At 44.7% G+C, this 17,716-nt stretch overlaps 1 protein-coding gene across 1 annotated transcript in view; it reads right to left on the bottom strand.

Annotated features, from left to right (window-relative positions):
* Positions 1–17,716, bottom strand: part of tenm3 (teneurin transmembrane protein 3) — a 411,418-nt gene that overhangs the window by 29,709 nt on the left and 363,993 nt on the right. Inside the window, exons 36-40 of the mRNA XM_079498542.1 lie at positions 14,948–15,053; positions 14,598–14,740; positions 13,212–13,390; positions 9,837–9,941; positions 4,400–4,530 (exon numbers count right to left, since the gene is read on the bottom strand). Coding sequence (XP_079354668.1) covers positions 4,400–4,530; positions 9,837–9,941; positions 13,212–13,390; positions 14,598–14,740; positions 14,948–15,053 — 664 coding nt within the window. The remainder of the gene's footprint in view (positions 1–4,399; positions 4,531–9,836; positions 9,942–13,211; positions 13,391–14,597; positions 14,741–14,947; positions 15,054–17,716) is intronic.

Below are 17,716 nucleotides of genomic sequence, written 5' to 3'. Positions count from 1 at the left end.
TGACAGCCACAGCACCAGAGGGAGCGACCATGGTCTGGGACTCCCCAAATATAGAACAAAAATGGGAAAATTCTCGTTCTAATGCTCCAAAATGTGAAATGCTCTGACACCATCCATTAAAGTATGTGAATCACAGGTTTCTTTCGAAACTGGCCTAAAGAATAATCTATCAGGGCCAGGGGAGGTAGATGTAAATTCAACATTCACAGCCGCCATTTATTCTTGTCCTCCTTTTATGTATTGTGTACACTTATGTTGATGAATTTCATACATAAGACCACAATGGAAACAATTCCCCAGGACTGCTGTTTACATTTGTGACTAATAAAGCATTCAATCAATCAATCAAACTATGCATTGCAGGACCGACATGTGGCTATTATAGGTGTGTGAATCCGGCACGCACCCAAGTATTCATTAATGCTAGCTTACGATGTTAAACCCACCCCATTAGTGACACACACAACACAGCCATTAGCGCTATGCATAAAGCCGCAGACACTTCTTCGGGGGATATCAAACCCACCAAACTCCAGAGCCACCCCCTCATTAAGCGGTACTCGTTACACACACTAACACACAGAGCTCTTTATGCAATATTCAGACGCTGTGCTGAGAACGTAGAGCTGTTCCTCCTTCTCCTAATGGCTTTGTGGCATGGCAAAAATAAATACACAACTCCATAGAATACATGCCTTTGCTGTCGGGCAGGAAGTTCTTATCTCCATATTTTAACGCTTGTGTGTTTTGGTAAATTAATGCCGTACTTGATCATACTACAGCATCACACAACACTATCCAAAACGGCAGATCTACAAGCTCGGAAAACACGGCCCAAAGTAAGGCGCTTTGAGCTTGTATATGTGCTATTTTTGCTATCTGAATTAGAATCCTGAAAAGTAGCCGTTTTTGGCATATGCATGTTTCCACGCGTGTCTGGGTATTTCAGTCAATAGAGGTCTTGCCTTTGAACCACAAGGCCATGGGTTCGTATGAGTAGCACGGCTTGGGTGCGGCAAGTTGCTGGGAAGTACTGGGAGCTGATGGTAGGTGCATGTGGCGCACCACCTCATCATCCATCTCCCAGGGATCTAGCACATTGTAATGGACACAGATTCCCACGATACCTGCACACTTTTGATATTTTTTCAAGAGAGTTGCTGTAGATGGAAAAAGGACTCATCAAGTACAGTGAAATGCAGGTCTGACTAAGTAAAGAGACAGGGTCTAGGTTGTTTAACTTAATCTATTTTGGCCTGACCTCGAAATTTAAAACAAATCTTCTAAATCCTCCAGTTTTCTGAAATAAATATTTTAATGATTTTTCAAAAAATAGCAGACCTACAAGCTCGTAGCGCGCCACTCGGTGGCGCGCTATGAGCTTGTAGATCTGCTATTTTTCAATAGCTAAATTACAACATAATGTTTAAAACACCAAAAGGGGTTCCAGAAATGCTTTGGCCAAGTCTTGCATTTTTACCTCCGGTTTCACTGGCACTGCAGGCCACTATCTCCCCTATGGTAACTGACGTTCCTTCGATTTTTTTCTTGAGCGGTGCCTTCGCTCCATTACACAGCTATCTCTATGTATGTATGTGTGCGTACGTACGTGTCTGAGCATGGACAGCTGCAAAACCTAAATTGGCCAGTAGAGTACAGAACAGAGTAAAGTGGCACAGAGTTCACTACAGTACGAGCCCTGGGCACGTTCCTGGGGTCTAGATGTTCCGGGGACCCCCACACAGTAACTCTGTCATTTCTCGAATATTTTTTCCAAAAATATTAAAAATACAGTACAGAGCACAGTACACTACAATACAGTACATAGAACAGTACATTACAGTAACTATAACAATAAATATATAGTTGCACTGCTCAGTTCACACATGTGTGATTATTTCTTCTTTTTAATAATCTGGGGACCCCCCAAAATAATCTGGCGACCCCCAGGTTGAGAAGCCCTGCTATAGGGCGTCATGGCACCCACTTTGAGAAGCCCTGCTATAGAGCGTCGCAGTCCCGCCCCCCCTACCATGGCCCAGGAAATGAATCCCAATGCATTTTTCCCATAGACATTTCAAAAAGTAAAGACGGTTACGCCGCGGACAAAGCCAACTCGAGTCGTGACAACTCATGACAACAAATAATTACAAAGAAGAAAAACAACAAAAAAAGTGTTGTAACCTGCCGTTTTTTTTCTTCTTTCTAATTATTTGTTCGGCCCAAAAAATTGTGTTTGTTGTCATGATTTGTCACGACTCGAGTTGGCTTTGTCCGCGGCGTAAACGTCTTTAAATAAATACTTTCTGAAATGTCTATGAGGAAAATTTACGGAGAATCATTTCCTGGGCCATGGTAGGGGGCGGGACTGCGACGCTCTATAGGCGTCATGGCACCCACTTTGAGAAGCCCTGATATAGGGTGTCATGGCACCCACTTTGAGAAGCCCTGCTATAGGGTGTCATGGAACCCACTTTGAGAAGCCCTGCTATAGGGTGTCATGGCACCCACTTTGAGAAGCCCTGCTATAGGGTGTCATGGAACCCACTTTGAGAAGCCCTGCTTTAGGTGTCATGGCACCCACTTTGAGAAGCCCTGCTATAGGGTGTCATGGAACCCACTTTGAGAAGCCCTGCTATAGGGTGTCATGGAACCCACTTTGAGAAGCCCTGCTTTAGGTGTCATGGCACCCACTTTGAGAAGCCCTGCTATAGGGTGTCATGGAACCCACTTTGAGAAGCCCTGCTATAGGGTGTCATGGAACCCACTTTGAGAAGCCCTGCTTAGCCTGCTATAGGCATCATGGCACCCACTTTGAGAAGCCCTGCTATAGGGTGTCATGGAACCCACTTTGAGAAGCCCTGCTATAGGGTGTCATGGCACCCACTTTGAGAAGCCCTGCTATAGGGCGTCATGGAACCCACTTTGAGAAGCCCTGCTATAGGGTGTCATGGCACCCACTTTGAGAAGCCCTGCTATAGGGTGTCATGACACCCACTTTGAGAAGCCCTGCTATAGGGCGTCATGGAACCCACTTTGAGAAGCCCTGCTATAGGGTGTCATGACACCCACTTTGAGAAGCCCTGCTATAGGTGTCATGGAACCCACTTTGAGAAGCCCTGCTATAGAAGCTAAATAGATTGGGTCTTCCAACGGCGTGTGTTCTCTCTCGGCTCTGCGTTACACATGACAGGCCGGCCCGGCTGTGATAACGAGGACCAAATGACAAGTAGTGCTTCACTATACGCAACGCTGGCCAGTAAAACAAAATATATAAATAAAAAGCCACTTCGAGATCATTATGCGAATCATTACTGACAGCGGGAGGGTTGGTCGTAAAGAAAATATCTGTTGTGTATATCACTTTATAATGAGGAGGTTGACAAGACATGGTCATTCAATGTGGAGTTGTGGACAGTAAAACTGAATAGCGTGCGTGCGTGCGTGCGTGCGTGCGTGCGTGCGTGCGTACGTATATGCATGGCCTGATTTATACTTAGTTGTGTATTGTATCATGCACCAGAAACAGCAGATCTACAGGCTTGAAATGTTATTTTGATGTATTATTCCCTGGACTTGAAGGAATGAAACTTTAAGGAAGCTGCCCTGTGTTGTGTCCTTCCTTGGTCCTGGGTGGTGACTAGTTGGTCACAACAGAAATATTACATACCATATAGTATTACTGTATGAGAGGAATATCATGCAGACTGAAACTCCTGCGCAGATCTGTGCCGTTAGACATGCAGTGCATGGTGACATTTGTGTGTGTGTGTGTGTGTGTGTGTGTGTGTGTGTGTGTGTGTGTGTGTGTGTGTGTGTGTGTGTGTGTGTGTGTGTGTGTGTGTCACACCATCCTATAAGCAGTTGAAGGTGTTTACAGTGAGAACCAACAAACGAGACAGAAAAGATAATTGACGACGGGGATTGAAAATGCAGAGACAGACCTATAGGATAGTCATGTGACTTACTTTGCTTTCTTTGTTCTATTTGTACATGTACTATGTACAGTACTATGCTTGGTGTTGAGCCATGTGACACTGTCTATTAATGAGGCTGTCAGTGTGTCTGTGTCAGAAAGTTTTTTTTTTTGCTTGACACTGACATAAGCTAAGGTATGAAATACCACCAATAAATAAGATCATATAATCGGTCCTGTCTGATAGGCAGGTTTGGCAAGAACTTTCTTTTGTTTTTTACTTTCCAGGGAGAAAAAGATGCAGAGCAGTTGACAAAAATGGTGCCATCTTATACTGAGCATTAGTGAGGAGTCGTGAACCAATTTTGTGAAGATACAATTTAAAACGGGTGCTCCTTTAAGACAAGTCACAAGTCCCCCCCCCCCCCCAAATGTTAAGCCCCAGAATTGGGAGGCTATACAGTTTGAAGTGGTGTAACTCACCCTGAGTTTCCTTCCGAACACGATGACTTTCCCCCGGGTCTGCTCCTTCCTGAACCTCCACTCCACCAGGTTCTGCCCGTTCTCCCCCGGCAGGGTCATGTTCCGCCGGGCGACGGTCGGGTTAGCCGCTCCTGTTCAACAAAGGACACAACCGTTTCACTGCAAGGACCCCCCGTTTGATGCGTTATAGTCCACGGAACCCCATAACTCTGAGAGGGGAGGTCGGAGGTCGGAGGGAACTCTCGGAGGAAGGAGGTCTATGGGGGCCGTGTGCAAAGATCCTGGTGCTGGGGGTGACGGAGCCGGAGGCATTGTCTAGCAACCAAACCAATGTTAAAAGCAGATTTTCGGTTCAACCGTTTCATCAAATCAAATCAAATCAACCTTTATTTATATAGCACGTTTAAAACAACCGAAGTTGACCAAAGTGCTTCACAACAATACAATACAATACATCAAACATAGAAATGTAACGTTTGTAATGTTTCATGGTGTAAAGGGGGGTGGGGGGGGGGTGTGCGGATATATACGGAGTTGGCATATAACGTCCCATCGGCGGGGGGTACACCCCTCGTACCACGTAGAACAAACCCTGACGTCGAAAAAAAAAAAAAAAAAAGTCTTCTGAAAGATTTGTGCCGCATTTTCACAATTTAAAAAAAATAGCAGACCTACAAGCTTGTAGCGCGCCACTCGGTGGCGCGCTATGAGCTTGTAGATCTGCTATTTTTCAATACCTTAAGTATAACATAATGCTGAGTTAAAACACCAAAAGGGGTTCCCGCCCAGAATGGGTTAAATCCAGATTCAGGCAGAGACAGGGACTGTCTACTCTAAACGAACAGTAAACACACTGCTGTCCTTTTCAACAAACGTACAGATATCAACGTTTGTTGTGTGGGCGTTGATTCCTTCAGAGTCAGAGCTCTGGGGAGTCTCTCTCTCTCTCTCTCTCTCTCTCTCTCTCTCTCTCTCTCTCTCTCTCTCTCTCTCTCTCTCTCTCTCTCTCTCTCTCTCTCTCTCTCTCTCTCTCTCTCTCTCTCTCTCTCTCTCTCTCTCTCTCTCTCTCTCTCTCTCTCTCATGAAGTGCGAAAACACCCCGGCTGTATTATTTATTGATTTCCCGGCGGGATGAGTTTCAGAGTCAGATGATGAGAGCAGAAGGCTCTTACTAATACCTACAAATAGCTATATTCTGCTTCTCCATGTCAACTCAATTTATTTATATTCTAAACATGTTATTACTGAACCTTTCTGTTGAAAAGGAATATATTTATTACGAATGTTTTCGACGCAATGCCTTCTAAATCCTACATTGTTTCTGACAATCTGCCAGTATATTAGGATCATTAAGGTGCGTGCGTGCGTGCGTGCGTGCGTGCGTGCGTGCGTGCGTGCGTGCGTATTAGGTTTGTTACGGCAGTGTCATAGCTTCCAGCATCGACGCCTCCTTCAGCTTTGGGGCGTGTGTCTCTCTTGAAGGCAACATGGAGGCAAGCTTTTCCGAGATTCCTTGCGAAGCATAGCGGAAGCATAGCGGAAGCATAGCGGAAGCAAAGCGGAAGCAAAGCGGACGCAAAGCGGAAGCAAAGCGCAAGCAAAGCGGAAGCATAGCGGAAGCATAGCGGAAGCATAGCGGAAGCAAAGCGGAAGCATAGCGGAAGCAAAGCGGAAGCATAGCGGAAGCAAATCGCAAGCAAAGCGGAAGCAAAGCGGAATCATAGCGGAAGCAAAGCGGACGCATAGCGGAAGCATAGCGGAAGCATAGCGGAAGCATAGCGGAAGCATAGCGCAAGCAAAGCGGAAGCATAGCGGAAGCATAGCGGAAGCATAGCGGAAGCATAGCGGAAGCAAAGCGGAAGCAAAGCGGAATCATAGCGGAAGCAAAGCGGAAGCAAAGCGGAATCATAGCGGAAGCAAAGCGGAAGCAAAGCGGAAGCATAGCGGAAGCATAGCGGAAGCATAGCGGAAGCATAGCGGAAGCATAGCGGAAGCATAGCGGAAGCAAAGCGGAAGCAAATCGCAAGCAAAGCGGAATCATAGCGGAAGCATAGCGGAAGCAAAGCGGAAGCAAATCGCAAGCAAAGCGGAAGCATAGCGGAAGCATAGCGGAAGCAAAGCGGAAGCATAGCGGAAGCATAGCGGAAGCATAGCGGAAGCAAAGCGGAAGCAAATCGCAAGCAAAGCGGAATCATAGCGCAAGCAAAGCGGAAGCATAGCGGAAGCATAGCGGAAGCATAGCGGAAGCATAACGGAAGCAAAGCGGAAGCAAAGCGGAAGCATAGCGCAAGCAAAGCGGAAGCATAGCGGAAGCAAAGCGGAAGCATAGCGGAAGCAAAGCGGAAGCATAGCGGAAGCATAGCGGAAGCAAAGCGGAAGCATAGCGGAAGCAAATCGCAAGCAAAGCGGAAGCAAAGCGGAATCATAGCGGAAGCAAAGCGGAAGCATAGCGGAAGCAAAGCGGAAGCATAGCGGAAGCAAAGCGGAAGCATAGCGGAAGCAAAGCGCAAGCAAAGCGGAAGCAAAGCGGAATCATAGCGCAAGCAAAGCGGAAGCATAGCGGAAGCATAGCGGAAGCATAGCGGAAGCAAAGCGGAAACAAAGCGGAAGCAAAGCGGAAGCATAGCGGAAGCATAGCGGAAGCAACGCGGAAGCAAAGCGGAAGCAAAGCGGAAGCAAAGCGGAAGCATAGCGGAAGCAAAGCGGAAGCATAGCGGAAGCAAAGCGGAAGCATAGCGGAAACAAAGCGGAAGCATAGCGGAAGCAAAGCGGAAGCATAGCGGAAGCATAGCGGAAGCATAGCGGAAGCAAAGCGGAAGCATAGCGGAAGCAAAGCGGAAGCATAGCGGAAGCAAAGCGGAAGCATAGCGGAAGCAAAGCGGAAGCAAAGCGGAAGCAAAGCGGAAGCTTGCCAAGTGAGTGACGTCACTTGGGCAGCGACGCAGTGTGCCTTCGGCACTTCCGCTTGACTTCCTGCCTTCAATGGAGACACGTCGCTTCCCATTAATTTTTCCATAGAAGTTTCAAAAAGTATTATTTAAAGACCTTTAAAGCTTCAGACCACACCAACTCGGCTCCTGACAAATCATGACAATAAACAATATTTTTTAAATGTATATAAATGAATGGGACATTCTCTTCCTGTGCCTTCGAAGGGGGCGGGACTGCGACGCTCTATGTGTCTGGTAGTGTATATTAGGATCATTATGGCGGTGTAGTAAACTGTATCTCTGACATAAAAGCATGGATGTCAGAGAATATCCTTCAATTGAACGAAGGAAAAACCGAAATCCTCCTCGTCGGGGCAAAGGCCCAGAGGGAAAAACTGTCGGCTTACGTAAATCCAGGGCACTTCACACCAAGGATCAAGTCAAAAACTTGAGTTATCTTTGACAGCGATTTGAACATAGAAACATCACTAAAATATATTTTTACCATCTGCGAAACATTTCCAAAGTCCGACCATTTCTCTAAGCTGACACTGAGAAACATACATTGCTTTATTATAGTAGGCTTGATGATTTAAATGCTCTCCTGACTGGCTTTACAAAAACGTTGTCCAAAATGCAGCAGCCCGTGTGCTGACAAAGACAAAATGTAGAGCACACATTACACCTATTTTAAAGTCCCTGCACTGGTTGCCTGTAAGAATAGATTTTAAAACCCTTCTGGTTTTTAATAAATCATTGAATGGGAATGCGCCTGCCTACTTGTCAGCAATGCTTCCCTAAATACGTGCCTGGCAGACCCCTTAGATCCTTGAGCGCTGATCTCTTAGAAATTCCAGAGTCTATTAACACCAAAAAATATGGATAAGCTTTAGTTACTATGGCCCTGTGCTCTGGAACAGCCTGCCGGGGGACCTACGGTTCTCTGAAACTGTGGACATTTTTAAACGTAATCTTAAGACGCACCTTTTTATCATTGCTTTTACGTAGATTGTTGCATGTATTTTGTTATTTTTAGAGCTGGGACTCGATTAAAAATTTTAATCTAATTAATCAGAGGCTTTGTAGTTAATTAATCTCGATTAATCGCATTTTAATCGCATATCATTATTTGACCCGAGAACAGTGAGAAAGCTATTTTTTCAAATGGATTTTGGTATACTAGTGAATCAATGAATAGTGAATACATAAGTTTAAGCAATAAAACATTTTTGTAGTAATAATAGGGGTAATAAATTATGATAATATCTCAAATTTAATAATTTATATAGAGCTTTTCTGAGTACCCAAAATGCTTTACAAGGGGGACATGATAAATCAAAAACAACTTTATTAGAGGAAAAACACTAAGGAATTAAATAGATGAAATAGCTGGGGAAAGCAATATTGAAGGTTTGGATGGTGGGGGCATGTCTCTGAGAGTTTGGGGAATGCATTCCACAGGGTTGGGGGGGGGCTTGGTGCAGCAAATATGTGACATGACCATAACAAAGCACCTCTGTGTTTCTTCCGTGGACATACAGTAACAGCCATTAACAGATTTTACATTTTATTTGGCCATAACCGTTTAGTTATGGTCGGGTCCTTGAATTGCTACTGGTAGTTGGAATAACGTTAGCTCTGATCCATAGTGTTAGAAGGAGGAAAGTAGGCTTTCACATATTTTTTTTGTGCTAAAAACGAGGGGCTGCACAGCCTGCACTTCCGTGGGTGTGAGGGGAAAGGATCAAATTAAGTACCATAGAACTCCTCCTGAGTCCTAACTACGCTAAGGACCAGAGCTACTGTTGTTGACGTTAGCTTCCAGGCTAGGCTCGGTGCAACATGTTTCGCATCGAGCCGATACTGGAGGCTTGACGAGGTGCGGTCTTCGGTGATATGCGAATTCTTTATTGAATAATTGCACACAACTGTGCTGTAATCCACGCTATCATCGGATAGCCTTTTAAATCCTATTTCCAATCCACGGGGACAAGCAAAGTGATCTCAGCGGCTTCCCCCGGTCTGGTGAACTGTCTGGTGGTGTTATTGTTCCCCCAATGCTGCTGGGGCATACCATTCTAAAGGGGGGTGGTTTCCACTCCCTGTAACAACGGACACTTCACTCGGTGAACTGGGTGGTGCGCCGGTCCATCTGAAAACTGTCCAGTGACAACGTTCCGCGGTGAAAAAAATAGTGCGATTAAAATGCGTTAATTTTTTTAACGCGTTAATTTTTCTGTAGTTAATTAATCTCAATTAACGCGTTAAAGTCCCGGCCCTAGTTATTTTGTCAAATTATTTTTGTACCTTATTATATTGTATTTGTATTTGTATTTTGATTCCTTTCTTTTCTACCTGAAGCACTTTGAACTGCACTCTGAATTGTGCTATATGAATAAAGCTTGATTGATTGATTGATTGATTGATTGATTGATTGATTGATTGACTGATTTATTTATTGATTGATTGATTGACCATACCTGCCAGTATGTGCGGTGTGGTCATACCTGCCAGTATGTGCGGTTCGGTCTGGTAGTGTGTGTCCATTCCATTGGCGTAGATGACCCTCAGAGAATGGTCGTTTCCCACCTGGTAACTGTTACGAAGCTGATCTGGAGAGACACAGAGCAAAAGATAGGTTTACTGATTGATTGATTGATTGATTGATTGATGGCATTTTGAACCCTCTAATGGAGCACAGAGCAGGTATTAACAATCAGCAGCCTTCATCCACTTCTCCTTGACCTTTCACACACCGCTAATGGCCGCTGGCCAGGAGGGTGTGTGTGTGTGTGTGTGTGTGTGTGTCGAGAGAGAGAGAGAGAGAGAAAACAAGTGACAGAAATAATAAATTAGTGAGAGATGTAGTGAATGACAATCAGTCAGGCGCACGCACGCACGCACGCACGCACGCACGCACGCACGCACGCACGCACGCACGCACGCACGCACGCACGCACGCACGCACGCACGCACGCACGCACGCACGCACGCACGCACGCACGCACGCACGCACGCACGCACGCACGCACGCACGCACGCACGCACACACACACACACACACACACACACACACACACACACACACACACACACACACACACACACACACACACACACACACACACACACACACACACACACACTCAGTAAGCTTTATACTGTGGTGTGAATCGGGTCAGGAGGTACTGTATCTTTTCTTGCGCTGCCATCCCTGCAGCATTTGGATGCGATGCAGGTACAGCTGCTGTTTATTTGACTAAATAATGGATGTGGATCGAGGGCAGAGAGGGAGGGAGAGCTATTGTTGTGGGTGGCTGTGAATAACTTATCACTTTAAAATCAATACTGCTGTGCTTTGTCCAGCTGCAACCTACGGCGGGGCCGATGCCCGATCAATAGTGCTCTGAGCACCCTGCTAGGCCGCTAGGGCTGCTGCTAGGGCAAAACACAAGCTACTGCCCAGCCAGGTTCACACGGAGCAGTGACTCACATGTTTTACTTATGAGTTAAAGTACCACAATATAAACATGGGGTTTCAACACTTTTCATTTCAAGGACCATCATTTATTAGGCATTTGAGGCACGGACCACCATTGGTTGAGATTTAGCCTCTCACACCCAATACTAAAGAATATTTTGTTTTGTCGTTGGATAAGATTTAGTCTACAATGCAAAACGTTGCAAACGTTGATCAAAATAACAATTCTTCTACATTCTCTAATTGTGTAGACTTCATGTAAATGAAGTAATGCACACAATAATTTAACTCTTGAGAGCGTAAGAAGATTTTCTTTTTACGCTCTCAAGATCTATAAGGGTCCATCTGGTTACCAATTCTCCAGCATTTAGCTGGGGACCACCTGGAACCCCCTCAAGGACCACTGGTGGTCCCTGGACCACTGGTTGAAAACCAACTGCTCTGTTACAAGTAAAAAGCCTGGGTTCTTGGGAGCCTGCGGGTTCAAATCTACTGTGGTCGAGCGTCTAGTACACAAACGAAGGACGAAGGCTCTATACATCCTCCCGGTGGAGGCTCCTCACGACACTGGCAGGTGAGTCAGTATGAGTATGAGTCAAAATTATAGACATCAAAATCTACTTACATTCCAAAGTAAAAGTAGTAAAACACAAGCTACACACAAGCTATCCAAACAATCCGGAGTCTGAAATCTTTTTCAGACTTTTTTCTTTTTTCTGTCTACTAAAGAGCTGGGGAGATGGGGAGCCCCCTACCATCCATCCATCCATCCATCCATCCATCCATCCATCCATCCATCCATCCTTCCATCCATCCATCCATCCATCCATCCATCCATCCATCCATCCATCCATCCATCCAAATATTAGTAAACAGTCCATGTGCATGGGGGTAAATAAATACAGTATGTGGCGCTGTATAATACAGCATTCTATCAATAGCGCTTTCTGGGGCCGTAAAAGCCACAGTTATGACTCCCATAACCGTTACTTACACATTTATTATCACTACACAACTGTAAATCCAATACCCAGCAGCGCTGAGATTAGGCCTTGCATTACAGTCTGTCTATATGTCTGTCTGTCTGCTTTTTTATGGCACCGCATTGCATATATGTGTATTGATGTTTACTGTACCGGTATATATATATGGTCTCTTCAATAATGAAACAGCGCAGTGGACATTAGTACCAGGGGGGCACTAACTCTCTCTCTCTCTCTCTCTCTCTCACACACACACACGCACACGCACACGCACACGCACACGCACACACACACACACACACAGAAGGTCATATTTTCTAATAAGCTAGTTCAGAGATATGAACGATATTGATGACTTTGTCAGCTTCTTAATCACAGTAATGGTCTATAATATTTGATGACTGAAGGTGATACTGTATGAAGCCAGCACAGATAACTCTCTCAGACGGACAACGCAGAGACCATGTGTGTTCATTTTATTCGCAGGATGGGTTGTTACTTGTTTTCACTCGTTCCTCATGTCAGGCAGTTATATTATTATGTACTGCAAGCTAGAGCAGTGGTTCACTCCCTTTTAGGATCTATTTTTTTTATTGTGTAGCTCCAGCAAGCAGCTACATAGAAAATACATCTTAAAAGGCTGTACTGTTTCTGCCAGAAACGTGCACCCATGACCCGATGAACTGTGGACTATTCAACTAGCGAGTGCTTGACCTAGTTCTGATCATTGGTCATTTATTTATTCTCATATGTTTGTTACTTAGGCTTCATGACCACAATGTTTACATTTAGGTAGCAGATTATTTAGACTGATGCTATTGTAGGTTATTGGTTTACGCATGACGCTAGTTTAACTGAGGCACTACACTGTCTCTCTGCATTTTTCATGAATGTGTTTAGCTTCCTTATTGTAAGTTGCTCTGTTTAAGAGTTAGCATCTGCTACATAGACTTTGGCACATTCCTCACACCTATGTCATTTCATTGTTAGCCTACCACAGCAAGCAATACAAATAGCTTGACAATGTCTCAATAGATCTAGACCAGTGTAAATAATTATAATCTTTATCGTCCCAAAGGATATTCATCTTCACAGGTCTGTTCAACACCAACAACAAAACAACACATAGTAGTTCCAAGTATCTGATCTGATACTTGGAAGTAACGGTGTGGGTGATCAGTCCTACAGATCAGAAACCAATCGGATTTGGCTGCAGGCTCTATACTTTTCCACAGCCGGAGCAGCTGGGGGGTCAGTGCCTTGCTCAAGGTACTTCAGCAGTGTTGGGGGGAGGGGTCACCATTCACTCGTCTTCTCTATCCGGATTATTGAACCGGGAACCTTAAGTTCAAGTGTGCTCCTCCAGCCCTTAGGCCATGGCTGCCTCCCAAACGATATACAGCATATTAATGTCTTACCCTGCACCAGTGTGTAGTAGGAATCTATGGAGGACAGGTTGGTCGTTATGGAGACGTCCTCGTCTCGCCCCGACGTCTCGATGTCCACGGCGACGGCGCCCGAAGACATGTCCCCGTGGAGGTTGGTCACCACGCCCGTCGGGAAGGTCACGTTGGTCAGACGACCCTCGCTGTCATAGCTGTATGAGAGAGAGAGAGAGAGAGAGAGAGAGAGAGAGAGAGAAAGAGAGACAGAGAGTTTTTGAAGAAATGTTGGCTGTCTGCCGTTTGGCTCTTACCCACTTACACTCTAAAATATTTTTGCCATTTTGTCTCATGATGAAGTATATTATACTTTGGCATGAGACCAAGGGTGAAGAGAGCCAAGCTACAAGCCAAGTTTGTCTATTTCTTCCATTGTTTATCGAAATGTTTCAGAAATGACACCTGACCTCTTCACACTTATTTTCACTTTTGTATGTTTTGTTCAAACAAATTCACACAAATCGTGTGAATCAGTCACAAGGTTGTGAGTGTGAATTGTTTAATTCAGCTAAAACGTGGTTTTAAATTGATATGCATGGGCTGCATGAATGCCAATAAAACCACGTTAAAACGGTCAAATAATGTCTGACACATCGGCCAGACTGGTATATCAGTCTGATCTACAGCCTTGAGGACTTTATATTCCACTGTGTCTGCGGTAAACAGCATGGTCTTGACCTGTTCTATATGTAAAGTGTCATGAGATAACTTCTGCTGTGATTTGGGTGCTTATAATAGATAAACATTGACGCCACTGTGGTATCTCCAGCATTTTTAAATTGAAAATGAAATAGCATTGGACGAACACTGCGCCTCGTTCATATAGTGCATAGAGCGCTCAAGGACTGCAATTTGTTTACGCATGCATTGTTGTATAGGCATATATGAAAAGAGGGCTGAAATGTGCATTGGGATTATATTATGAAGGAATATACAGGATAGGCACTGTGCATCGTAAGTGCTTATTGAGTCTGTCGAGTGTTGGGTTCCAATTATATTTTTCTGTTTTGTTTATTCAATGTTTATTATGGACCTGTGTTTGTATGATGAAGTGTGGATTAGTTCCCTGAGTGTGTGTGTGAGATTGTATGTTTGATTGTGCAAATACATACATGTACACACTCTCTGTCTCTGCCTCCCTCTGTCTCTATAACTACACACACACACGCATGCACACATACGCACTCAGGAGCACACACACACACACACACGCACACGCACACACACACACACACACACACACACACACACACACACACACATACACACACACACACACACGCGCGCGCACACACGCACACGCACACACACACATGCACGCGCACACGCACACGCACACAAACACAGCAAAGTTACACTCACTCGTAGAAGGTGGTCCAGCCGATCTGGATGCTTTTGGTGGCGAGCAGCCCACTGTTGCCATGGTAGCTAAACAACACCAGTTCCTGTCCCTGAGCCGTGAGTGTCTTCAGACCTCCGTTGGTACCGATGGTCAGCCATATAACCTGCACGTGCGCACACACACACACACACACACACACACACACACACACACACACACACACACACACACACACACACACACACACACACACACACACACACACACACACACACACACACACACACACACACAGATTAGGCATACAAATAGGTGTAAAGTCAGCCACTCTAACTTGCTGGCCACCGACAGTATCAGTCACTCCACTAACCTGGTTGTCGGGGGCGACCACGCGTACTGGCATCCTATTGGTGTCTCTACGGATACGCAGGGTGTTGCCGCTGCTGTCTGTCACCGCGGTGACGTCCTCCTCGTTGCTGTTGGCGACGGAGGGGAAAGAGGAGGACGGATGAACACATGAGGACACAAGACAATGGGTTTAGTCACTTAAACCCCAACATCCGTATTCAGGGAAAAAACTGAAAAATAGCAGGTCTACAAGCTCTCAACGCGTCACAGCTTGATGATCGCCTATTTTCAGCAAAAATCTGTCTTTCATAATCGGGATGTGCCGATGAGACATTTTGGCCGATATCGATATCCGATATAAGGAATTGCTGTTATGGCCGATAACCGATATTACTGATGTTGATATGATCTCATTCTGTATTAAAAAAAAAAAATACTATTGTCCATTCTGAATAATACATGTAACAGGGTTTCTGCACTGCAGGCTTAGGCAAGTCAGATTTAACTTTAATACCTTATATTTAATATTGTGAGCTTGTAGATGTGTTCAAGCTGTTACTTTGGGATTGTTTATCTGTAAAGACAATTGGGCCGATTCATTAATCAGCCGAATAATCAAAAAACAACTAGAATCGGCCGATACTGATGTGTTTGCCGATGAATCTCCCATCAGACCTTGCACAGTGTTTTGTTCCTTCTGTAACAAGGCGACCGGACCTAAGACTCAGCGTGCATGCTCTGAGGCCTCAGTGCAGGTATTTTGTTCACTGTTATGCAACACGGAAGTAGTACAGACTTGAAGCTGTTTATAGCTTCAAGTGTGACGAGTCCTTGGTGTTACCGAGTAGCCTCGGTACCTAGACTTTCTTTTCACTGTCGGCCTTGACTTTTTTTTCCTTTTCTTCTTCCCCCTTCTTGGGCCCCTTGGGGGCTGAGCCGAGCCCCAGCTGGGCCCCGGCTGGGCCCCGGCTGGGCCCCGGTGCGGTCGATATTTTCGCCACTGAATGGGACTCTAGACTCGACTCAGTCTCGCGCCTCAAAGACTCCAGACTCGACTCGAACTCGAGCCTAATGACTTTCAATGACTCGTGGAGTATCGACGAGTCATTACCGTATTTTTGGACCCACGTTAATGCGTGAAATGCCCGAATTGTTTTAATCCAATCCCATTCCTTTCCCCTCCCGCAGCACAATTGCACAAACGAATCTCAGGTGCGCGGAGCTCAGCTGATTTCATGCCCACTGAAGCCACAGGCGAGTACAAACTGATGATGCACAGTGGAGCCTTTCATCATAACATTTAAATATTAAAACGGTGAAAGTAAACAAATGTGTTTAGCTCCACATCAGCTATCCAACGTCATTTAACTTTGCATTTGTTTAATATGTTGATAAGATATTAATCAGGATTGTCCTGATACCATATAGATTATATAAGTATTATTGTATTAACATACTCCATACAGATTGTATAAGTTATATTGTATTAACATGTATTCTAACATACCAATTGGACATTTTATTAATTGAAACCAGTTTAATGAGATTTATCTTAAGTCTATTTATAACCCATAGTATGACCAGTGTCGCTTGCATAAAAGAGTTGATCTACAACCTAACAATGTGTAGCAACGTGACCTAAATTAAATGTTATATTTATACATTTTATGTAGCCTAGACATTTTTAAATAGGTACATCCACAGATGTACTGGAATAAATATCACAAATATTGATTTAATCTATATTTCTGTTTACTTTCTGTTAATCATTTTAATAATTAACACAATTGTTGTTTTTGTTTATCTCTCCAAGCTGATGGCGGCCATTAACCATCTGCTTCTGTTTTGATTGGGGAGGATACTTTTATCCAAAGAAACACTTGGAGGCCGCCTCTGTGTTTAATTACTGCAAACTGCATAACTGCTGCCTTACAGACATGAGTCAGGGGAAATTACTGAACCATATGCAACAGGTGTTGTTAACACTTTCAGCGCACCCTGGTGTTCATTTGAAATTACTGCAGGCAGCCAGGGCATAATGTGGATATTGGCGCCAAGCATTTCCGCCCACACATCCCAATACAACAAGAGGAGGAGCAAAACGTTTTTTTCGAGCAGCAGCCTACATCTCTTAGGCGCATTGGCGCGATGCAATCAGTAATCACTATTTACATCTGAACGTCGGGCGGTTTGGACTAAAACAACAACTTTGGAGTATTTTTCGGAGAAAACAAGCAGCAAAGAAACAACATTGAGTGGATCCTTATGGGAGGCACGCGCATTGATCCTCAGATGGGAAGAACGTAGGCGCTGTCTAGCAGCCTGGGCAGCACGAAAGGTTAGTGTTGAGCTGCGGCTGCTTGGTATTGATATAAACCTTACAACCTGCCATCTGACGGGTGCGGCGACCTCCGGGGTTAAATCTGAACCCGTCCGAAGCGTTTTGGCATCCATCGTGTGAAATGACAGGTGTTCTGTGTTATCCAAAATTGATATGCTGACCTGAAAATGTATTTTTCATTTACTAAAGAGCTGCAGAGACACAGAGATAGATCCCTGTTACTGAACAAGCAACGGCTGCCACCAGAATACAAGAGATTAAACTATTAAAAATGACTAAGAATACAGAGTAGAGCTATTCTTTAACACTTATTCTTTCACAAAATGTCATCTCTGTCAGGTGGAAACCCCATTTGTCCAAAACTGTTCAAATAAAAAAATAGCACAAGTAGCAGACCTAGTACAACCTCAAAACCTCTTGCTACTGTAGCTACTTTTCCGCTACTGCTAC

Source organism: Electrona antarctica (genome assembly GCF_951216825.1).
Source record: "Electrona antarctica genome assembly, chromosome: 4".
Taxonomy (NCBI): Eukaryota; Metazoa; Chordata; class Actinopteri; order Myctophiformes; family Myctophidae; genus Electrona; species Electrona antarctica.
Note: the sequence above shows the minus strand (reverse complement) of the source record. Positions and strands in the feature narration are given on the sequence as shown.